At 39.7% G+C, this 23,892-nt stretch overlaps 1 protein-coding gene across 5 annotated transcripts in view; it reads left to right on the top strand.

Moving 5' to 3' along the window:
• Positions 1–23,892, top strand: part of Usp32 (Ubiquitin specific protease 32) — a 33,575-nt gene that overhangs the window by 6,846 nt on the left and 2,837 nt on the right. Inside the window, exons 5-23 of one of the 5 annotated variants that reach the window (XM_034971587.2) lie at positions 4,386–4,666; positions 5,062–5,251; positions 8,074–8,265; positions 8,606–8,895; positions 9,006–9,090; positions 9,240–9,379; positions 10,001–10,218; positions 10,973–11,102; positions 11,434–11,559; positions 12,398–12,610; positions 13,001–13,190; positions 13,586–13,700; positions 14,351–14,505; positions 15,116–15,276; positions 16,862–17,109; positions 17,262–17,450; positions 21,393–21,535; positions 22,135–22,253; positions 23,176–23,313. In XM_034971587.2, the coding sequence (XP_034827478.1) occupies positions 4,386–4,666; positions 5,062–5,251; positions 8,074–8,265; positions 8,606–8,895; positions 9,006–9,090; positions 9,240–9,379; positions 10,001–10,218; positions 10,973–11,102; positions 11,434–11,559; positions 12,398–12,610; positions 13,001–13,190; positions 13,586–13,700; positions 14,351–14,505; positions 15,116–15,276; positions 16,862–17,109; positions 17,262–17,450; positions 21,393–21,535; positions 22,135–22,253; positions 23,176–23,313 (3,323 nt within the window). Of the gene's footprint in view, positions 1–4,385; positions 4,667–5,058; positions 5,252–8,073; positions 8,266–8,605; positions 8,896–9,005; positions 9,091–9,239; positions 9,380–10,000; positions 10,219–10,972; positions 11,103–11,433; positions 11,560–12,397; positions 12,611–13,000; positions 13,191–13,585; positions 13,701–14,350; positions 14,506–15,115; positions 15,277–16,861; positions 17,110–17,261; positions 17,451–21,392; positions 21,536–22,134; positions 22,254–23,175; positions 23,314–23,892 lie in introns of all 5 variants that reach the window. The other 4 variants (XM_034971589.2, XM_034971588.2, XM_034971586.2 and 1 more) reach the window with 4 other exon arrangements.

Here is a 23,892-nt window from a genome sequence, read left to right as displayed (position 1 = left end):
GACCTTCAAGGTCGTGCTATTTATATCCATGTTTGAACAGCACATACCTAATTTTTTGTGTTCTTTTTACGTCGCGAATAAGATAGGGTTATTTAGGATAACTTTAGTACTAATTTATGCCTATTATGCTGTTACCTACAAGACCCCGACACTTCATACAAGCTTACCGATTGAATCATCTGGGATCGCGGTATGCGTAAATCGTGCGGGACAAGGACAACGCTGGACACAATACTACTGCTAGCCTAATACTAATAACTACTAACCTACTAACTAATAATATTGACCTAATAGAAATCATTGAGACTACCATTGAGTTGTTCGAAACAAATTCAGGTGGAGATTAAACTACTTTAATCACAAGAACCCTATGGTATCTCGTCATTAAATTAGTTTAATAATCACTTAAATTTTTTTCCGAAGAACTCAGCGTAAAAGTCGTTAACTTTAGAGTTTCTAGGTATCACGATTGAATAATTATGCTGGTTCAAGCCCGTCTCCTTCTAATTTTCTTGGATTAACATTTCTCTCTTTTTTGCCTATATCTGTGATTTCTTACCTATATTTTTAATGTACAACTTATAATAACTTAATCTTATAAAGGTTTAAATTTATTTTACTCCAAGGTGAAAAGCTTTAGAACATTTCCTATAGATTCTAAAAGCTAACATCATAGTATCCATTTATAAAACACTGACAAAATATCGGAAAGTACCTTACTACCTAAGGGCGTGCTTAAACGGTATCAAGTATCATTTAATCGTACTCGTATGTACAGATGAAATATACACGCGATCGATAAGCTATCTACTTTATCGGCGTTCCCAATTCAATACGGTGTCATCATGTCAGTTATTATTACTAATCAGGCGATAGTGAATTTGCATTAGCGCCCCATTGACTGATGTAATTAATTATGCTAGGTATATCTAATTATTAAACACTTGGTCAAACTGAGCTATTGTTCCTACTTAGGGAAAGCAAAGTTATACAATTTTTACTTTTAGCCCTTCTCATTTTTACTTAGCGCATCCCTGTTTGGATACTTTCAAGCTTAATTGTAATTTTGGCGAATCTTCACTGCGAAATTCGTTGCTTTACGTCACAAAGATACCAGACCGAACCTGTTAGGTACCTATATTATATTATATCAGGCAAATTCAGTTTCCAAAATTAGTTATCTACACTAATATTATAAAGAGGAAAACTTTGTTTGTTTGTTTGTTTGTTTGTTTGTTTGTTTGTACTGAATAGGCTCAAAAACTACTGGACCGATTTTAAAAATTCTTTCACCATTCGAAAGCTACATTATCCACGAGTAACATAGGCTATATTTTATTTTGGAAAAAAATAGGGTTCCGTAAGATATTTGGGTTTTTCGGACACAAGGTGTAAAAAATCAACCAGAAAAGTTACTTATTTTGCGTACGCTGCCTAAACTATAAAAGATAGAACCATAAAATGTTCTAATTAATTGTAGATCTTATAAATATCTACAAAAAAGTCCGCGACACACTATACCCATCTATGTCGAGTGAGGCACAGCAACCATTTTTTTATTTAAAAATCTTAAATTTTTTTTGGACTACATTTAAACGCGTTTATTTTACTCATGCTATTAATCCTTATCAAAATAAATGATTTCATCACTAAGAACAGTTTATGGAGATAATATTTGGTCTTTGAATGATTAAAATTGGACGTTTGGTTTTGAAGTTATGGCGAAATTAAAATATTACGATTTCTGCTGCACGGCCCGTTGTATTATATATATTATATAATATTATAAAGAGGAAAACTTTGTTTGTTTGTTTGTTTGTTTGTTTGTTTGTTTGTTTGTACTGAATAGGCTCAAAAACTACTGGACCGATTTTAAAAATTCTTTCACCATTCGAAAGCTACATTATCCACGAGTAACATAGGCTATATTTTATTTTGGAAAAAATAGGGTTCCGTAAGATATTTGGGTTTTTCGGACACAAGGTGTAAAAAATCAACCAGAAAAGTTACTTATTTTGCGTACGCTGCCTAAACTATAAAAGATAGAACCATAAAATGTTCTAATTAATTGTAGATCTTATAAATATCTACAAAAAAGTCCGCGACACACTATACCCATCTATGTCGAGTGAGGCACAGCAACCATTTTTTTATTTAAAAATCTTGAATTTTTTTGGACTACATTTAAACGCGTTTATTTTACTCATGCTATTAATCCTTATCAAAATATCAGATTTCATCACTAAGAACAGTTTATGGAGATAATATTTGGTCTTTGAATGATTAAAATTGGACGTTTGGTTTTGAAGTTATGGCGAAATTAAAATATTACGATTTCTGCTGCACGGCCCGTTGTATTATTATATAAAGAGGTAATGTCGTTAAGTTTGTTTGTAGGGGGTAATCTTTAGAACTACTGAACCGATTTTAAAAATTCTTTCACCAGTAGAAAGCTACATTATTCCTGAGTGACATAGGCTATACGGGATCTTTAAAAACCTAAATCTACGCGGGCGAAGCCGCGGGGATCAGCTAGTGGATCATAAACCAGTAAAATAGGTTGACAAAGAAGTATGAATTAGCATAAAAACAATCGAAATCGAATTGAATTGTATAACAAGATATACCTATAGTACGCGACAGGTCAAGATAGCAATCGGGGCATGAGGCGGAGAGACGCCCGCACACCCGCATATCACCCGCGCTCACCAGCACCGGGTTAGCACGGGGGCTGTCCGGGTGTGCGGGGCGTTCCCACGCCGATTACCAGCTCGACCTGTCGCGTACTATAGTTGCATAGATTTTAATTATTTGTTTCCTTTCGTATAAACTGATTAACGATTTCCCATCGACAAATAATTAACATTCCGTCATACACTAAACTGTTATAGATTAGTTGTCAGCAACGGATTTCCGGCCCCCTTGCACGTTCCAAACTAAATTCAATATATGGACTAACCAAGTTACTAAAGCTTCAACCTTTTGAGTAACTTTTAGTAGAGTAGCCTCGACTTGACACACACCGAAGCTAAAATGGAGACGTCTTCTCGTCCATCACCACGTTTGGATTGAGGCTCCTTTCCTTGGTACAGAAAATGATCCCACTCGATTTTATAATCCTACATAATATCCTAGTGATTGTCGACCTGTTTTTGAAGCAACTTGATTTTCGCCATTTTGGCGCCGATAGCAGCAGTGAGCGTCGTGTGAGCGTACTCGGAACTAAATATTAGTGATGAGACATCTGACAACAATATTGTCAACACGAAGACCATTTGACACAAAGTATCAATTTAATTTTCTATACGTTCGGCTGGACGCTTCGAATCGGCACAATAAAATAACTGTCGTTTTGTATGAACCACCTCTTCTAGCGTACTTGTAATTAAGTCCATTAAATGATTGCAATTAATTTACAACTCTTGCGAAAACGAATTAGAATTGCCGGAGGAATGCGATAATTTTGATTACATAATTGATTATTATTAAACATTAATAACCTGACATGAGAAGGAAATACCTATTTAGAACAATGAACACAAAAGCAGAGAATAGAGATAGATACAAATAACTAAGACTCACGCTATTAATCAAGTAATTAAATAGGCCAAGGCAGATATTTGCAGAGTAGGTACGTCGCTTACCGAGAAATGGTTTATTGGATTTTCATTGTGATAACTATTTGTTAGGATGTATGTTACTAACATAACTGCAATAAGATAGAACACACAAGATAATACATATTACAAGGTTACGGCTTCTATTGATACATAGATGGTATTGTGTACTGGAATAAATTTATCGGTAAGCACAAAAACAAATGCGAAACAGTCGATGTTATTTGATGTAATTTATTTACTTTGGCATAACTAAAGAGCTGTGTGTTTGATATTTTTTGATCAATAGGATTTGCTAACAAAGGAATCGTGTAACCCTTATTGGAGTTCTGTAGATCTAACACAAAAGTTTGAAGCAATTGCGATCACCTGTGATTGGCTGATACTCTTAGTCTCTTACTATTGGCTGAAATGCATAGCTGCAGCAAGAATAAGATTTTAAAATGTGACGATCAGAAATTTTAGGCTAGCCTCCTGAGTCCTGATATTGTTTTACTTTGGTTTGCTTATTATATTCATATATAAAATCTTACTTTAACTTACATTCATCGGAAGACTGAGTCTTCTAGACAGTCGAGCTCCAATCTAGACCTCATCATTGCTTTTTATTAAGCATGATTGTCGTCAAGTGCAAGATATCTCGCAATAAAATAAAATAAATTCTTGTGTCAATCTGGGAGTATAAAATTTATTTAGAATTTTCGGAAAGTTGCGCAGTCATATTCCATGCGAATAAGAACTTTACTTGATAGTTTTCTTTCTTTTCAGTTTGCTTCAAAATCTTCGATCTTGATCGAGATGGTATTCTCAATAAGAAAGAGCTCATCGACATGGTTGGAATCCTCTGCACCGTTGCCAACGAAGCTCTCAAGAATCAGGGTTCCCGGAGCTCCACGCCATCCGATGGGGAATCTGAGAGTGACAAGTGCTTCGACCCTGAAATCATACTGCTGAACTTGAAGGACAAACTTATTACGATCCCAAACGAAGGAAGGAAGCCTATGTTCCGTTTGGGTTCAACGACTGACGATATCGTCATGCTGAATGAGGTAAACTACACTTTTAAGACTCATAATATTCTTTTATTACGAAAATTCGTATCTATTTTATTGAAGGTTCGTTACGTCATATCTTTCAACATCTTACCCCGTTATCTGCAGCGAATTTTTAATCGTATGGTAATTTTTCTAATGTGTAATTTTTATTCAACGAACTTTGTAGATTTTATTTTTTAAAGTTTTAAGACAATTGCAAACTAAATACTATACAAAAAGTACAATTTGCCCCTAAAGTTGAATTTTGAAAAATGCTTGGTGGATGGGGTCCTAACCGAAATTATCATTTCGATTTTCTAGTACTACACAGGTATAATATATTCGATTTGGCCATAGATGAATAAATACGGGCATGTCCCTAATTTAAATAAATTACTATTTATTAGCAGACACCAGAAGAAGCAAAAGAAGATGAAGGTATCATCGGGGCTGAGATGGCGCTGCGTCTAGAGGAGTTCCTGATATGGAGCGTAGAAGTAGCAGAAGCGTTAGTTTCACCTTTCTTGGAGCTGCTATTTGATGTGTGTCATGTAGTACTTGGCCTGAGACCACAGTGCAGGCATCGCGAACGTGATATTGGTGAGTGGACTTAATTGCAGCCTAGCGACCGCCCATGGCTTGTCTTGACGGAAATATCAAACCTCTTTATCACCTTCTTCTTCTTCTTCTTCTAGTGCCTCTTCATTTCTGAATGTCAGCAGTCAGTTGTTTAAACTACTCCTTGTCCATGGCTAGGCGGAAGAGTTCTCAGACTGTTTTTATGCCAGTCCACTCCCTGATGTTACGTAGAAATGACTTCTTCCTTTATTACCTATCGCGTGGTAATTTCGAAAAATCCGGCCTTATTCCTTGTCTACATTATAAAGGGCGGACCCCCTTTAGGTCTTTCTTGCAATCAATTAAACAGTCAACATGGATCGTTTCAAATAGTGCGTCCCAACAAACAGACCTCTGCCTTCCTCATCCAGCTATTTTTCGCCACCTTCATGGCTGTTGGTTTACTAAGCTGGTAATTAATCCTCCCATTGCATACCTTACGCAGTCTACACTCTAGAACAAGTCTGCCCCAGCAGCCATCTGTTCTACTATTTATTTATTTATTTATAGTCTAGCGCTTTTCTGCAATCAAACCTGTTGGCAAGTCATGATGGAGCGTGCTTGCCTTGAAGATGCCTATTTTCACTCTTGACAATAATGTACCCATATTAAAATTGACGGGGAAAACTGATGCTGATGCTGATGCCATAAGTTAAATTCCAAAATACAAACAGTTCATCCAGTAATTCTACCCAACTAGAATGAAGGAAAGAATGCAGTAGGTTATTGATAAGGTGAGGGGTGTGTCTAGTAAGTAACTGACTTAGGTCATTTTATCTCTCTATACTCTCCATGTTTAATGCGTAATCATCCAATTTTCTTAAATAAACATAACGTAATAGCGAGAGAGAACTTCATAGTCGTTGATCGTTCCTTCCTGTATTGGGGACAGTTTGCACATAAATTTTCTTATTAAAGAAACGCTTTTATAAAATAACGTAGGTCTGGCCTTCACGGGCTCTTAGTCCATAAGCAATCCATGTCAAGTGTAGTATGGCATTGTGTCACCGATAACGACTTTGTATTATGGTATGTAATATATTCACTTTATTATAATGTACTCACTGGATTATCTTTCACCGATGTTACTTTGCATACAATTATTGACGTATAAAAAACCGGCGAAGTGCGAGTCAGGCTCGCGCAATAAGGGTTCCGTACTGCAGTCTTATTTTTTCGACATTTTGCACTATAATTCAAAAACTATGATGCATAAAAATAAATAAAAATCTGTTTTAGAATGCACAGAAGAAGACCTATCATATTATGATACCCCCACTTGATATAGTTATCTTACTAAGAAAATTGAAAATACTAATTGTTAGTTTATAACCACAATTTAATTTTTTTTGTGTGATGTAACTACAAATTCACGGTTTTCAGATTTTTCCCCTAATACCAGTTATAAGACCCACCTACCTACCAAACTTCATGATTCTAGGTCAACGGGAAGTACCCTGTAGGTTTCTTGAAAGACAGACAGACAGACAACAAAGTGATCCTATAAGAGTTCCGTTTTTCCTTTTGAGGTACGGAACCCAAAAAATCGACTTATCTCCATACCGGTAGCAGGTTTTGCACTTTAATGACTTCTACCAAGTTCATAATAATTATTATTTTTATCATATTATTATAACAAAGTTGCAAAGCGAACTTTGATAATAAATAATTATTTTCTTTAGTATCAGATGATATTGTATCATATTATTATGTACATGTGAAATAATAAAATGATGAAGATAAGATTTTGTGTTATGCATTTTATTATTTGATTGACGTCCATCAGTCTTAGAATAATAATTTATCAATAACTAGCTTATCCCCGCGACCTCGTCCGCGTGGACTACACAAATTTCACACCTCTATCCCTATTTTACTCACTTAGGGGTTGAGTTTCCTAAAACCCTTTCTTAGCGGATGTCTACGTCATAATAGCTATCTGCATTCTGCATGCCTTGCCCGACGATCTGTCTAGCAGTTTGAACTGTGCGTTGATAGATCAGTCAGTCACTTTTCCTTTTATATATTTTTTAACATTTGGCCCAAAATGGGGCATACGAGTAGAGCGTTGAGACGTTTCGGTATTCGGTAATTGAAGTTCGTCTATTTAATCTTCAATTATATTTTATGTCCCCTACCTGGTCAATCCCAAGTTAAGAGTTATTTAACATTTATTAAACTTCCTAATGTTAAAATCGCGGTAATCATTTGCTTTACCTACACTTGAAGTAAATTCTAAAATACATTTTTACATTATTAAAAAATTGAAAATTTTGAAACTGGTAATAATTCCCAAATTAATAATGATTATTTATTTATTTACAAAACCCTTCTCACTCTGAGTGGAAACTCGTGCTCTGTTGTGAGCCGGCGATGGGTTGATCATGATGATGATGATTTATTCCCCTGTCTATCGCGGCCTTGGTTGCCTGAGTCTGGTTCAGCAATTTAATGTGCGTTTAAAAATTATTTCACAATCGTTCTATCGATCTGAAAATTGACCTTTACGCATGAAGTTAAAATAGAACAAAGGTTTAAAGTAAATTTAGGTGTACCATGCTTGTCATAGAGGCGATGGCCGTTGGAGCCCAAAAGTCCTACAGTGGAGACCGCGTATCTACAAGTAAGCGTAAGACCGCCCTCCAGCACAATAAGCCGACGATATAAACAAACTGTTGGGAAGTAGCTGGATGTGGTAGGCTTAGAACCGGGTGTGGGAGCGCTCCTTACGAAAGATGGATGTCCACAGGCTGACGATGATGAAGCAACGCAGCCTCTAACTTTGATTCAATCCTTTCTTTTAGTGTTGGGTTGGGTGCGGCGCGAGACCTGCCGTGGTCTAGCCGTGGGGCAGTTCTGGTACCTAGTGTCAGCGGAGTGGTGGAGTGCGTGGCTCATATACGCGTCTGCACCCCCGCACTCCTGCTGCCGTGCCACGCGGCCCCATCTAGATGACGCTGTTGTGTGTGATGACAGCTTTACTACCAATTCTACGGGTAAGTTGAACAATCATCATAACTATGTTACCAAATTCGAGTGCCGAAATACTTTAGATTCAAAGTAAAATAGACCTTAACTGCGTTCTGTTTTAAGGCTCAAGTTCGTATTTACATCTACAGTTAGCGCTCCGAGCGGAAACCTTGGCCTTAACATCGGCGATATTGAATTTTTGACTTCAAATCTAGGACTGAGACGCATGTACAGACTGCCTTAGTCTGTAGTGGTTTAGTGTTTGATTTGACTTGTAAATTCGATCTACGTTGGTTAGATGTAAAATCTCATACTAAGCTTTTTTTTCTTGACGGCAAATGTGCTTCAGAAATGGGTCTATTACAGAATCAATGGGCTCGTTACTATGGCGAGCGGAGAGCACTTCACTAGGCAGCGCGGGCGGCAGCAGCGGAGTGAGCAGCGGCATAGGCCGGGGCCCCCCGCATCCCGGCGCCGTCGACAACTCCCGCCTGCTAGCCCCCGGCGCTGCGCCTGCGAGGACTTTGACGGGGGAAGGCGGCCATTTACGAAGAGATATCACACTCGCTCAGCATAGAGACTTCGAGCTTGTTCCTGATGCGTTGTGGCGCGCTCTAGCGCTGTGGTATGGCGCCCCGGACCCGCTTCCTAGACAGGTATGTTCCTTTTACTCTTTATTTTCTGCGGACACGTGATTTGGTGGACACCCATCTATTAAAAATCGTTTAGCGTAGCTTAGGTGTTAATTTAATCCTTTTGTCCATAGGTTATAAGACCGCCGAATTCGGATGTGGAGTTAGAACTGTACCCGCTTCAGTTGAAGATTTTGCGACACGTCCCTAGTCCACAAAGCAAGTAGCCGACTTCAGTTATTTTGCTGCCTGTATATTGAAAACAAAAATCTGCTCTGCTTTGTACCCTGTTACGTTGCATGTTTCACTATACATATACATACAGCCATAAATTCCTAAGATTTATTCATACGTCGGACTGGTTGTAGGAACAACGTCTCTCAGCGCGATAGGTGCCATGGGCGGCGCGGGCGTGGGCAGCGTAGGCGGCGCCCTTTGCGCACCTTCGCCGCCAGAGAGACAACTTGCATACACGGCGGCGTTCTCCAGACTCGCCACTGTGAGACAGGTGAGTCAGACATCGCACTGGTTGTAGAAACAACGTCTCTCAGCGCGATAGGCGCCATAGGCAGCGCGGCCGTTGGCAGTGTAGGCGCCGGAGAGACAACTCGCCTACACGGCTGCCTTTTCCTGACTCGACACTGTGAGACAGGTAAGCCGTTTTGTAAAAAAAGCAGACTGCAAACCTCAAATTGTAGACCTCTTTCTCTTTAGTCCAAAATCCGTTTCCGCACTCAGACGTTCGTTCTTTGAATGTGAGACTTCCCGCCGGATCACTCCAAGAATCCCAGCAGTCAGTGAGAACTTCTGCATGTGTGCTAGAAGCCAATGTAGACTTTACGTTGATCAAAATCTCCTTTACGCTTGAGTTCCTGCGCTTGTTCCGACGACTTATTTTAGCGCAAAAAAGTTTTTCCTATTCAGAAGAAAAGAAACTAATAAATAGCCTGTCACTATGATTACATTTCGCATTCATACCGACCACAGACACTATCTTTGCTGCTGCTGGTTGCTATCGTAGCCCTCGGAAATATTTTAAAGAATTAAATTTACAAAATCTGGGGCAGAAGCAAACTGCAGCTGGATTTTTCTTTTTTTACAATGATTTGAAAGATTCGTTTCGGTTCAGGTGACTGAGTTTCTGTGTGGTGCGTTGGGGCTAGCACGCGAGGACGTCCGTTTGTGGGCGCTCGGGAACAACGCAGGAAGCGGCTGCGGCAGCGCTGCATTGCTTCTGGATGATGAACGGCCAACACTTCAAGCGCTGCGCTTGGACGAACGGACAAGGTTACTGCTTGAAGTGCGGAACCCGGACCTGACCTGGCCTGAAGAAATTGGGGCTTTAGGGTGAGTATCATAATAGACGGTTTAGCACGGAAGGATGTCCGTTTTTGGGCGCTCGGGAATAACGCAGGGTGCGGCTGCGGCAGCGCTGCATTACTTCGAGACTATGAACGGCCAACGCTTCAAGCGCTGAAGAAATCATACAATAAAACGCTGCTTTGGCATGAGTGCTGTAGCCCATAATTCTGGCTATTGCTGGGAGTGCGGTATCCGGGCCTAACCAGGCCAGAGGAGATTGGTGCTTTGGCCCAATTTGTTTTGTTGCAAATAGTCTAGCATACGACGGCATCCATTTCAACGTGAAAACGCCTACCTATACCTGTTTTGGGGGTCTCCTGGCCAGAGATTTTTGGTGGGGAAATGTAAGGCAAAATTTGCTGGAACTTTAATAACCACGCATTTTTCAAGTACCAACTAGCTTTTTTCTAAATCTAAATAATCTAAAATTCAATTATAGTTTTGAAATATGAAAAACTCACATTTGTTATAAGTGTCAAAGTACTAGTTTCCAATATTACAGTAGCCAGCAAGAAATATATTGTACATCGACCTTTAGAAAGAGATAGCGGTTTCGTAGAACGTTGTTTCTGCCGCTGAGTCCGACAAAACGTCACATATATGTATGAGTGACAGACAACGCTCTACGAAGCCAAAATTTCATTCTAAAGGTCGACACTACAATATTTCCTGCCAGCTACTGTACAATAGTTTGTCAGGAAGAATCTCCTATTAGTAAACGTATATCGTTTGTGGGCAGTGCGAGTACAGGCGCGGGCAGCAGTCGCTGGGCCGAGCGGCGCGAGACGCTGACCGCGCCGCAGATGGCCGGCGCCACGGGCCTCCACAACCTCGGCAACACTTGCTACATGAACGCGGCTTTGCAGAGCGTAAGTTCGCTCATCAAACATTCTTAACATCTTACTTTTATCATTATAATTTTTTAAATTATCATTAAGTGGGATGGACCGCATTAGAGCGCATTAAAGCTTCAAAATATTATTTTTCAATCTATTGTTTGGTTCATGTCACACAACAGCGGCTCAGCACAGAGCATTGTTGTTTCCAAAAGAAAATTTTGACGTGCAGCCCCGCCGTCAGTACAACATTTTGACAGCTCCATAGAACACGATTTTTTAAATAGACCGTCATTAAGCATTAATTTAGTTCAATGATTAACATATAATCCAAAAAATATACTTAGTAATTCTTTTCTTACAGGTATGGAACACCGGTCCGCTCACTCAGTATTTTAACTCTGGTATGCACATGTATGAAGTGAACACAAGCAACCCTCTCGGAACTAAAGGCGTGTTGGCGGTTCGGTACGGCGAGCTATGTAAGGAGGTCAGTAATATTCAAAACTTTAGCTACAGTCGTTTGACCTTTTGACGAGATTTAATATTAGTTTTTTTTCACCTGTTAATTTTTTAGTTGAATGAGTATATTTTATTTATGTAATAGTTTAAGGACGAGCCTGACTGTTGTAAACAAGCCCCTCCCACATTGTTCTCCACCGATGGTTTACAACAGTGCAATTTGCAACAAGAATTCGTTGTAATTACTGTTGTAAACCACCGCTGGAGACCAATGTGGAGGGCTTGTTTACAACAATCTTGCTCGACCTTTAGTACAGCACTACCACTTTTGTAAGTGGCATCGGCAAAATTCGTTGGCGCAGAAAAGCGCAACCTAACGCCGACTAAAACCGAGTATACACCAATGAAATAAAGACCTTATTACTTGGTTTTAAACACAAGAACAACAGAGCGGGCTATCGTGCTCATAATTCGCGCATACAAAACATGCGCGTAGGCAAAAATCAATTGGGAAGTCCCCGGCTTCACTTCGTCCTTGCAATATTATTCGGCCGGCAATTGCTGTACTATTTTTCATCAATATTGAGCAGAACGTAATACATAATAATCTTACATACATAATATGATAATATATAAGCATGCAAATGAATAATATCTAGTAATGATAATTGTAATAATTTTAATCCTATTCTTATTGTATCACTAATATTTACCATTTTATTGTACCTAAAATTGTATTTGCAATACCCTGACAGGGTCCCGTGTATTCAGCTTTTAGCTTTAAGCACCCACCATCAATTAATGTAAATGTACATGAAAGCAAATAAATAAATCTGAATCTGAATCTGAATCCCGCCCACGAACAGGTATGGTCGTGCAGCGCACGATCGGTAGCACCCTTACGCGTGCGCTGGTGCGTGTCCAGACACGCGCGTGCGTTGGCTGGCGGCGGGCAACACGACGCGCAAGAGTTGCTAGCGTGGCTGCTGGACGCTCTACACGAAGACCTCAACAGAGCCGCCCCTCCGCCTCGCTCGCCGCTCCCGGCCGCCTCCGACTCTGACAGCCGCCCTGACCAGGTGAGCACGCGTCACGAAACTTGGCATAGTCGCTTGTTAGACACAATATGGTGCGTCGGTGCATATCTTGGACCTGCTTGAGCACGCTAACACTAGCTAGCTATGTTACTAGCAGTGGAGCATTTTGGGGATCCAAATTAAAATGTATAAATTATAATACAGTAGTGCTTGAATTTTGTAAATATAATATCTCCTCCTCTCTTTTATTTTTTGGATTTGTCACACCTGCACATGTATCAATGCACTGCACATTGTTCATCTCTCTCTCAGCTGCTATAGAATTCAAGCGAGAGGCGATTATGTAAAAAAAATTGTCCCTTAATTTATGGGCTTTGTGTTGTCCTTTTTCTATTTATAATTTTAAAATTAGTCTATCTCTGTCTTACACAGGTGGTGGCAGCGGAAGCGTGGGCAGCGTACGCGGCTCGCAACGACTCCATAATGACGGAACTGTTCTACGGACAGCTCAAGTCCAAGGTGCGGTGCTGTTCGTGCGGCCGCGAGTCCGTGCGGTTCGACACATTCAACATGCTCAGTTTGCCGCTACCTATGGAGTCCTATGTACGCGCCACGGTCAGGGGTAAGAATCTTAGCTTACTTCCTTTATCACGTCGAACTTTATGTGTGTCGATAGTTATGTGTTAGCTAATTTAAGCTAATCGGAGATAATTTGAGGAACTGAAACAACCAAAGCCACTAAGACCTGGCTACTCAGAGCGCTAGTGCACCCCATATCTCTTGAAGCCGTGGACTTTGGTCACATATTTATACGCGACGTTGTCTCCAGTGAACATCTAGTAGTTCAAGGAAGTTAATTTATGAATGTTGGAAATAAATGTGTTAGGTAACTCCTAAGATTTTTACCTTGTTTGCGATACAGATGACGGGTGAAAATCTTGTCCAGAAATATTCCATATAGCCGCCCCTCGGAATCCAATCAGAATTCTGCTTTCCTAATTTTTATATTGTTTTTAGTGATACTGTTGGACGGGTCGGTTCCGGTGAAGTATGGCGTGAGGATCAACTCGGAAGGCACATATTTGGACTTGAAGAAAAAATTGTCGGAATTGTGCGGCTTATTGCATGAGCTGTAAGTGATTTTATATTTCCGAGATCAACTCTCTGAACCTATGATATTATTAATACTAATACTACATTTATAAATGTGATAATGTGTCTGTCTGTCTAGCTTTTCACGGTCCTTTTAAGGTATTTTGACGAGGTACAAAGTTCCCACGGGATTTTCAAAATATCTTAATTCGCGTTTAGGAAGTCGTGGGCCTGTGTCGCGGGAATTATCTATTTTCTACAGAAGCAGGCTACTTTTTCGGAAAAGTTCCTACAGGATTTTCAAAACACCTAAATCCACGCGTACGTGGGTCACTGGCATTATCTAATATGTAACAAAGAAGTACAGTACGCGGCAAAAAATAATGTACATCGGCCTTTAGAATGACATTTCGGCTTTGTAGAGCGTTGTCTCTGTCACTCATGCCTATACGTTTTGTCGGTCTCAACGACAGAGACAATGCTCTACAAACCCGCTATCTCCTTGTAAAGGTCGATGTACATTATTTTCTACCGCGTACTGTAGATACATTACATACGCGTCTACAAGACTGAAGTGATGAATTAAAGCTACTGCATTTGGGTCAAAGTAGAGCGTTATTCCTTCTACTCTCGTGCTTTTCTGAGTGTTTTCATACGGTTATTTCAATGGCTACTTTGTTTCTTCAATAGAATGCTGCTTGTGCTGCTATCGGGGGCAACTATAGGACGCGTGCTAGAAGACGGGGCAAAAGTATCGCCTAATACTGCGCAGGAACTTTTCGTGTACGAACTACCTGCGCCTGATACAGACTCCAGCGATGGGGAAGACTCGCTGCCAACATTGGGTGAGACTAACTGCTCGACTTTATTATACCTACTGTAGGTACTTAATTATGTAGAGGGCTATTTTAAACAAAAATCGTGTTCTATGATGCTCTCAAAATTAGTATGACACTGGAAATCAAGTCGCAGTTCGCAATTTTTTTATTCGGAATGACCTGACGAAGTGCGTAACTAGCCAAAATATAAGTCCCGCAAATTGCTATTGCGCTGGAACCATGTCTCATTAGCATCGAAATGACGTCATTTTGACGTCAGGCGAAATAAAAATATACCATCAGCTCGAAACTTCAGTCGTTGACTTTTATCTAAAGTTACCAAGGTAAAATGGCAGTACAGCTTTAGTACACAAATAATTTATTGTTTCGAATGAACGCCTTTTAATAAGTTTATTTCATTTACTATAGGCACACGCTAATACGCACATGAATTTTTTATAAGTAACATATATATTAAACAAATCTAATATCAAAACCAGGTGAGGTTATAGAAACAATAAGTAACATTTCCCAGTGTTGCAGGTTTCTAAAAAATCACTGTCAGCTTTCGTTAGACTGACTAAATATTACTGTCTATTTCGTGCTAGTGTAGGTATAATGTTAAGGAACACTTCAGATTACGCCAATGAGCTGGAGGAGACGGACTCGGGCGTGACGGAGGGCTCGGGCTCGGGCTGGGTGGACGGCGCGGCGAGCGGCTCGCCGGACGGCGGCGAGGTGAGTGTGGCGCGCGCCGCCTCCTCCTCGCTCTGCATGCCTGCACTCTTCTGCTTTAAGGTTAGCCCCCACCCCACTCCGCACAACCCCGCTTAGGCTGCCTGTCCACTGGTGCGACGAAGAGAGAAGCGGAGCGGAGCTGTGCAAATATTAACCAATAGAATTCCCGCACCGCTTTAGCGGACAAGGATTTGCGGACTAGTTTAAAAAATTCATACATTTTAACTCGGGGAAGCGGAGCGGGGAAGCAGAGCGGGGAAGCGGGGCTAGCTACGCATATGGAAAACAAAACACAGTCCGCAACTCCGCTCTGCATTACTTTCTGGCTCCACTCCGCTACCTAGCTCCGCGTCTATGGACAGATACAGTCCGCAACTCCGCTCCGCATTACTTTCTCGCTCCGCTCCGCTACCTATTCCCGCACCAGTGGACAGGCAGCCTTACACTTACACCGTGTTCACACGACATTTACACTAGCGGTGGACGATTCATTTTTTTATTCAAATACAAGTTAGTTAAGTAATGATGCAGCTTAAGATGGAAGCGGGCACATACACACACACACATAAAGAACACATTGAATTTACTACTGTATACAATAAGACACGAGTCACGACACGAGTTCAATGTAAAAATCCTGTAAATATTTTGTAATAATTTTAACTGCATATTTAATGCTCTGTAAAAAGTAAGCAATTTTGGGGAATTACTAGTTAAAACTTTAAACAACTGACTAATAATAACATGTACGTTGTACAAAATTAACAATAATGGTCTAAGTTTGCTTTATAACTAAACATTCCTCAATAGGCGACAAAATTATGTTTTCTATCATGAGGTAATACATACTTCGACAATTTAAAAACTGTGCATATTAATTTAAAAGTAAAAGTAATAAGTTGTATAATTTAGAAACTGACGACATACAAGACGGTCACAGGTATAATATAAAACCTATCCATTCTATTCTTTGTTCGCAAATATAAAATGCTATTGTCTAAAATCACACTAAGCTTTTGTATTGCAGCAGAACGTAAGGTAGCAAGGATTTTGCTTAAGATTGGAAAAACAATATTTTGCATACTTCACGTAGGAACTTAGATGTTTGATGAACACTTTGTCTATAAAGTTTTATCTTGCTAATTATTGTATTTTCATTGTAAATGTTTTTCTTTACTTTTCACACCTTTTTTACATTTTTACGTTTTGAGTATTTGGAGCTTTTTTTCAATTATTATTTTTTAGCTTAGTGGGTGTATCATTGAGTTATGTTTGTAAATTGCTATGCCGTATGTGAGTTTTAGTGCTAATGATCAAAATAAACGTACAATAATGTTGCTAATATAGAAGTTATGTCCGATTTTTTATTAAACAAAACTATAATTAACTAACATCCGAGACAACTGAGCCAGGGCCTATTTTCACTATTCTTGTCTTGAATAATTTTGGTTTGATTATAAACACACCATAACACCTCCCCCCTACTATTGTAACGTTTAAAAGGTGTCACAACCTCGAGCAATGAGGATTACAATGCAGAGAAAACTTTCTCTTTATCTTTACTCATTAGCAACATTATTTTTTATAATACCATTCGTAGTGTAACTTGTAATAAGAAATAACAGTTAGACCGAATGTTTTGCAGCAGTCGCGTTCGGAAATTCTTATGTCCCAGAGTCCACCGACCGCTGCTTACGGAGAGCGGCACACTTTACCGAGAGGAACTCGGCCCAATCATTCGCCCACGCCGAGTGTGCGCTCGCTCAACGTGCGCAACACGCCGCGCTTCGCGAGCGTCAAGTTTGCGTCATCGCCCGCCCACATGTATAGACTGAACCACTTGAGCGACTCGTCGTACTACGATAACGCGCATTACCTGATCGCAGTGCATAGGTGAGTCGACACTGTACCTAGAGGAACAGCCAATCACTTGTCCATACAAAGTGTGCGCTCACTGAACGTGCGTAACGCGCCGCGCTTCGCGAGCATAAACTGTAAATTATTGTTTAACCTAGTTTTTTTTATAAGTGATGTATTTTATATAGGAAACAAGTGGCAGGAGAAGCGTACCTGGTACCGTGGCAGCGCGCGCGGCTCGCTCTGTTCGGAGTGCCGCTCGTGGTGCGCGCCGCGCCCGGTGCGTCCGGCCGCGAGCTGTACGCGCGCGTGTGGACGCACGTCGCGCGACTGCTGTCGGCACGGCCCGCCACCCGCGCCAACCATGCCACTGATTGGTATGTACTACTCTATACCATTCTGTATAGAATTATCAAACAATTGACAGAAAAACGTGCTCTGTTCGGATTTCCGTCGCACGCGGTACGCAAGTCGCGACTTGCCCGGTGCATACGGTCGCGAGCTGGGTGGATGAAACAAACTTACAAATTGATGTTTAATTTATTTTACTCAGTTTAAAACATATTCAAGAAAAGTTGTAAGTTGTTGTGGAACATGGAGTGACGGCGTTTTGTACAGTATAAAATTTCCTAAAGCCGCGTTTTCACAGCTCGTCCTGGGTAGTCGACTTGGTCGTTTTACAAAACTGTTTTACACGTTTCGACGAAAGCTCAGTCGAAATTAGCGTAGGCAGAAATATAGCGCCGAATAAATCAAATCAAATCATTTATTCAAATTGGGTACATTGTACAGTTTTTGATTGTGGAATTTGTAAGGTAAAACATAATAATAATAATAAAAATAAGTTGTCTTTGCATAAGCACAGACAACTTTACTGTATGTAGTGAGTATATTAATACCAAAAATTCACTTAGAATACTATCATTAAATATTAGAAGCATTCATAAAAATTTCAACCAATTGCTAGTTTCCCTTGAACTTCTTAAAATAGATTTTGACATTTTAATTCTCACCGAGTGTAGGATTAAGCATCAGGCGTCCAATCACAACTTACCTGGGTTTCAATCTGTGTCCACTAAGATAAATCCGGTACAAAATGATGGTGTTGTTGTTTTTATTAGAGATACAATTGCCTATAGTTGTACAGAACTTGAAGTTTTTGGCGCCAATTGTTTACAACTCAACTTAAATGACGAGCTCACTTTGATTGCCCTTTACAGATCGCCTTCTTGCAATAACATCGAAATTTTTTTAGATTCCCTAGATCATAAACTTAAACAGATAAGTCGTTCAAGAAATATAATACTAATGGGTGACACTAATATTAATATTATTGACAATGTACACCCACAAGCAAATGATTATTTAGCACTGTTAGCCCTTCATAATATAGAAGTTGGAATCAACGTACCGACCAGAGAGAATAGCTGTCTTGATCACTGCATGGTAAGACTAAAAAACAAAACTGCTAAATTTGCTGTATTAAAAACTGATATCACCGATCATTATCTTACTCTTTGCAGTGTAAGCTCTGAACAAAAATGTTCTTACCCTGAACAGAAGAAAAATTCTTTTCAAAAACGATGTGTCGACTATGAGCAACTCCTCAAAGACATAAGTGGACAATCGTGGAATGAAGTTTGTAAAGCAACAGATGTTGACAAAGCCTTCCTATTATTTCATGACATTCTTAGTACACATATTAAGAATAACACTACATTTAAAAAAATACCTCACTCTAGAGTTAAATTGAAACCTTGGATTACGGATGGACTTCTTACGTGTATAAAAAAAAGAAACAAACTTTATAATCTATTTAAAAAATTTCCTAACCAATCTGTCAATAAAGCCAATTACTTAAAATATAGAAATATATGTAATCGAATAATAAAAGAAACAAGAGAAAAATATTTCAGAAAGAAAATTATTAAACACTCAGGGGACTCTAAAAAGATATGGGAAATTCTAAATGAAGCCTCTAATAGAAAAACTGAACAGAAGTTGTCTATTAGAGAAATGTTAATAAATAATCAAATTCTAAATTTTTCATCAGAACCAAACAAGATAACTAATACTTTTAATAATTTTTTCTGCTCAGTAGGACATGACCTTGCCCAAAAGCATCTGAATACTGTAGGCGTCACAGAGGAAACCCTATGCAACAAAATTAATTTCTCCCTTGTAGATAAAGTATTTTACTTAAAGCCTACAAATCAAGCTGAGGTGAGTAAATTCATAGGGACTCTAAAAAACACGGATTCTTGTGGACACGATGGCATTACCGCTAAAATATTAAAATTACTGAATCGCGAAATTGCTGCTCCACTATCATGTATTATTAATTTAAGCTTTAAAGCAGGAATATTCCCACAGACCTTAAAAACGGCTATAATTATGCCACTACATAAGAAAGGGCCAACTAACATAATGTCAAACTATCGTCCCATTTCTCTTTTGCCAACTACTGCAAAAATTATTGAAAAAATAATGAAAACCAGGATTATTGCATATACTACTGATATTTTATATAATAATCAATATGGGTTTAGAGATAAAATGGGAACCGGTGATGCAATAGCTGAATTAACAAAGCAAATTGTACTGAACCATGAAAATAAAAATAAAACAATTGCTGTGTTCATAGATCTTGCCAAAGCTTTTGATACCATTTCACATCAGTTACTGCTAACAAAATTAGAGAGGTACGGATTCACTGGAAATGCACTAAACTGGTTCAGTAGTTATCTTAAAAATCGGAAACAATTTGTACGAGTTGATAATAAAGTTAGCGCTGAAAACAATTCAGAAATAATATTTGGTGTCCCTCAGGGGAGCGTATTAGGCCCTATCTTGTTCAATATCTATCTTAATGACTTTTGTTCGCTATTGACAGACAATCAGACAGACTCAAAATCTCTATGTTTTGCAGATGACACTGTTTTGTTATTTTCAGCCTCGACGTGGGAAAGTACCATCCAAAAAGCCGAACATGGCCTTCGTCTAGCTAAGGGGTGGTATGACAATAATCTGCTAACCTTAAATGATGATAAAACTTTATGTATGTGTTTCTCTCCCACCAGTGCCGGTCTTCCGACCGAGACTCCGAAGATTAGAGTGCACTCTTGTTTGAATAAGTCTGACTGTGCAAACTGCAAAATATTATCATGTACTAATAGCACAACTTATCTCGGTATTATTGTTGATCAACATCTGAGGTGGGATAAGCACGTAGACATGCTGACTAAAAAAGTCCGAAGCTTGAGCTATATATACAATAATTTAAGAAACATTATGAGTGTTAACCTACTGTTAAGAGTTTACTGCTGTTTAACTCAGTCGTTAATATTATATGGCATTATAGCCTGGGGCTCATGTGGATCAACTTTACTAGACAAACTAAATAAGGCTCAAAAACTTAATCTCAAAATTATCTTAAAAAAGAACCGACGATTTCCTACGGAAGAATTATTTAAGCTAAGTAAAGTACTAACCCCAAGAAAAATATTCATTTGGCAAATAACAATGTATATGGCAAAATATATAGACAACTTCACAATCGAGCAAACTCCCAGTCACCGTAGGCAAAGGCAGCTAAGATGTTCAGTTCCCCGACGAACGTCTGGATTCTCGAGTAGACATTTTACAGCTGCGGCACCAAAACTATTCAATAACCTTCCGCTGGAGGTATCTAATCTGATTTTATGTGCCCAGCGCCCATCCTTAAAGAAAAAACTTAAATTCTATATAAAGAAATTTCTCCTAGAAACCTCTTTTGAAAATTTTAAACGTCTTTATGACAAGATCTGTTGAAACGAATGCTTTAACTTATTACAACTTATCCTATCTATTTAAATTATATATCTAAACTCCGTATGCATTAACACTGTTGCACCAAATAAAGTATAGTTTTAGTAATGTATGAATATATATATAGTATAGTATAAATATAGTATAGTATATAATATAATATAATATTAGTATGAATGAGGTCGATGAACTTTGTCAGCCCTAGCACAGACTACGGTCTATTTGGGCTGCAAACTGCCAACACCAGTCGCGGCTTTTTGTCTAGTGCTTTGGTCTGGAAGTTGGTGTGAATTATTCGCTTTTTTTTGTCTAAATAAAAAAAAAAAAAAAAAAAAAAAAAAAAAAAACAAAGCTACGAGTGCTCCAAACACCCCCAGTATAAAGTAGTGTCAGTGGTAATTTGTGTTGCGGCCGTTAGTCTACCCGCTTCTCAATGAACGGAGTAACAGACACGTAACGTCCCGCGTCTCCCGTAACGAGGGACGTGTGCAATGTTTGTATTTTGTTGGCAGTGACGATAGCCTGGGCTACGAGTTCCCGTTCACGTTGCGCGTGGTGGCCGGCGACGGGCTGTGGTGCGCGCTGTGCGCCTGGCCCGCGCTGTGCCGCGGCTGCGCGCTGCCCACCGACGACGCGCCGCTCGTCGCTTGCAATGGTAACACTATACACGACTACTTCTTAATTATAGTGCGTACAAAATAAATGGGTCAACCGCCATGTCAAAAGTACAGTTCACCTTTAAAATAAGGACTAAGTACTTTTGACATGAAGTTAGACCCGACATACAGTACGCGGCAGAAAGTAATGTACATCGGCTTTTAGAACGACATTTCGGCTTTGTAGAGCATTGTCTCAGTCACTCATATGAGTCATACCTATATGACGTGTTGTCGGTCTCAACGACAATGCTCTACAAATCCGCTATATCCTTCTAAAGGTCGATGTACATTACTTTCTGCCGCGTACTGTACCACCATTAATTATGCGATTTTTAATCGTTGTTAATTAATCGTGGTATACACCCGTTTTATACAATACAGTATGTTCTTCGTAATGTTCCATAAGTCTGCCCAATCGCACTTGGCCAACGTGATGTACTATGGCATAGACCCCTATGGCATTCTTATTGTAAATGTTAATCTTTTTGAGAAAATAAATGTATTTAAACCGAAACCCTTCTCATTGTGAGAAGAGACCCGTGCTCAGTAGTGCGCCGGCGATGGGTTGAGCTGATGATGAATGTCCTTCGTTCAGGCACAGTGCGCGCGCGGCGGAGGTCGGCCGGCGCTCGGCCCGACATTCCTGACACCAACTCTCCTATCGCGAAGGCGAAACTCTACAGGCAGACCAGTGCACGACTGACTGACGCTGAGGTAAGTTGCACGACGAAAAACATATAGTGACAAATAAATTATTTCTCAAAGTAGTGATAATTGGGCCGATTCTCTTGTTCACAATCTCTAAACTAAACTACATTACCAGGTCTAAATCTAGTACTATCCTTTTCCGCAAGCAACATTATGAAAGGGATAGATGTAGATTTAGACGCGCAATTTTAGTTTAGTTTAGAGATATTGTACAACGGAATTAGCCACACTATGTAGTTTTTGCAGTGGTGGTGATTACAGGTTTGACCTATAATCAATACCCATATTATGAGTGCGAAAGTGTGTTTGTTTGTTGGTTTATTGGTTTTTTCTTCAATTACGTCGCAACAGATCGACGTGATTTTTTGCATGGATATAATTAAAAACCTGGAGAGTGGCTACTTTTTATCCCGGGATTTCTAAAACCTAAATCCACGCGGACGAAGTCGCGGGCATCAGCTAGTCCAAGATAAAATATACAATGCTTTGAGAAAAATGACAGAGTGAATTAGAGTTAAGGGAAACTTTCGGTTTGATCCTGAATCGATGATATTATGACAAATATGGCTATGGTGACGTACAATCAAAGAAAAATAGGGCTACTTTAGAGCTACGCGAGTAAAATGTAACATTTGACGCCTGCCAGTGACGTCGAAGCTTCGACGTTTTGTTAAAAGTTTCCCAACTGTCGTGGACTGTGGAAATCAAATCAAATCAAAATATTTTTTATTCAATTTAAACTTCTACAATTACTTTTGAATTGTCAAATGCATCTACCATTGGTTCGGAATGATTTTCCTACCGAGAAGAACCAGCAAGAAACTCGGCGGTTGCTCTTTTCAATGAATGAATGAATAATACAAGAATTCAAAAAAAAGCATTTTAAGCATATTCAGGTACAGAAGTGTCGTATCGTATTGTTTTGTAGAACGACAGTCGCGTCGGCGGCGGCGAGGTTCGCCGGCTGGACCTCACCGCGTTGCGCAACGTGCGCGGGCGGGTCATGCTGGCCATCGACTGGGACCCCACGGCGCTGCATCTGCGATACCAGACCACTCGGGAAAAGGTATTGTGCACTTCACAAATCTCGAGTTCCACTTATACCACACAATTCTTGATATACCTACTAAGGCCATTACGAACGTGCGAACGTGGTTATAAATCATTACGATCATAGGGCATTGAGAATGAAGGCAGAAGTCGTTATCGATGAAGGGATGACGTTTGGACGCAGGTACTAGACGCAGGTAAAAAGTATCTGCGCTTGTATGACCTGTTATAGACTATCGACAAATCCTTTTGTTACACTTACACACGACACCAGAGCATCAGGTTCCAGTTCCATAACGCCTGTGCGAGTGTGAGGTCTGATAAATATGATTTATGACCCAGTTCGCACGTTCGTTATGGCCTTAGTATAGCAGCTTTCAGCTATAGAAGGCTCACTCCGCGAAAACGTTTGAATAAGTAGCGACTCTAACAACGCAATAAATTGAAATTCAGCCCGCACATCAAATCACTACCCATGTTAAAATCGAAAGTGTTCGTTTGTTGGTTTGTCCGTCAATCACGTCGCAACGGAGCAACGGATGGACGTGATTTTTTGCATGGGTATAGGTAAAGACCTGGAGAGTGACATAGGCTA

The sequence above is a fragment of the Maniola hyperantus genome, chromosome 9, assembly GCF_902806685.2.
Source record: "Maniola hyperantus chromosome 9, iAphHyp1.2, whole genome shotgun sequence".
In the NCBI taxonomy this organism is placed as follows: Eukaryota; Metazoa; Arthropoda; class Insecta; order Lepidoptera; family Nymphalidae; genus Maniola; species Maniola hyperantus.
The sequence above is the reverse complement of the archived record's forward strand: the minus strand, read 5'-3'. Positions and strand labels throughout refer to the sequence as shown.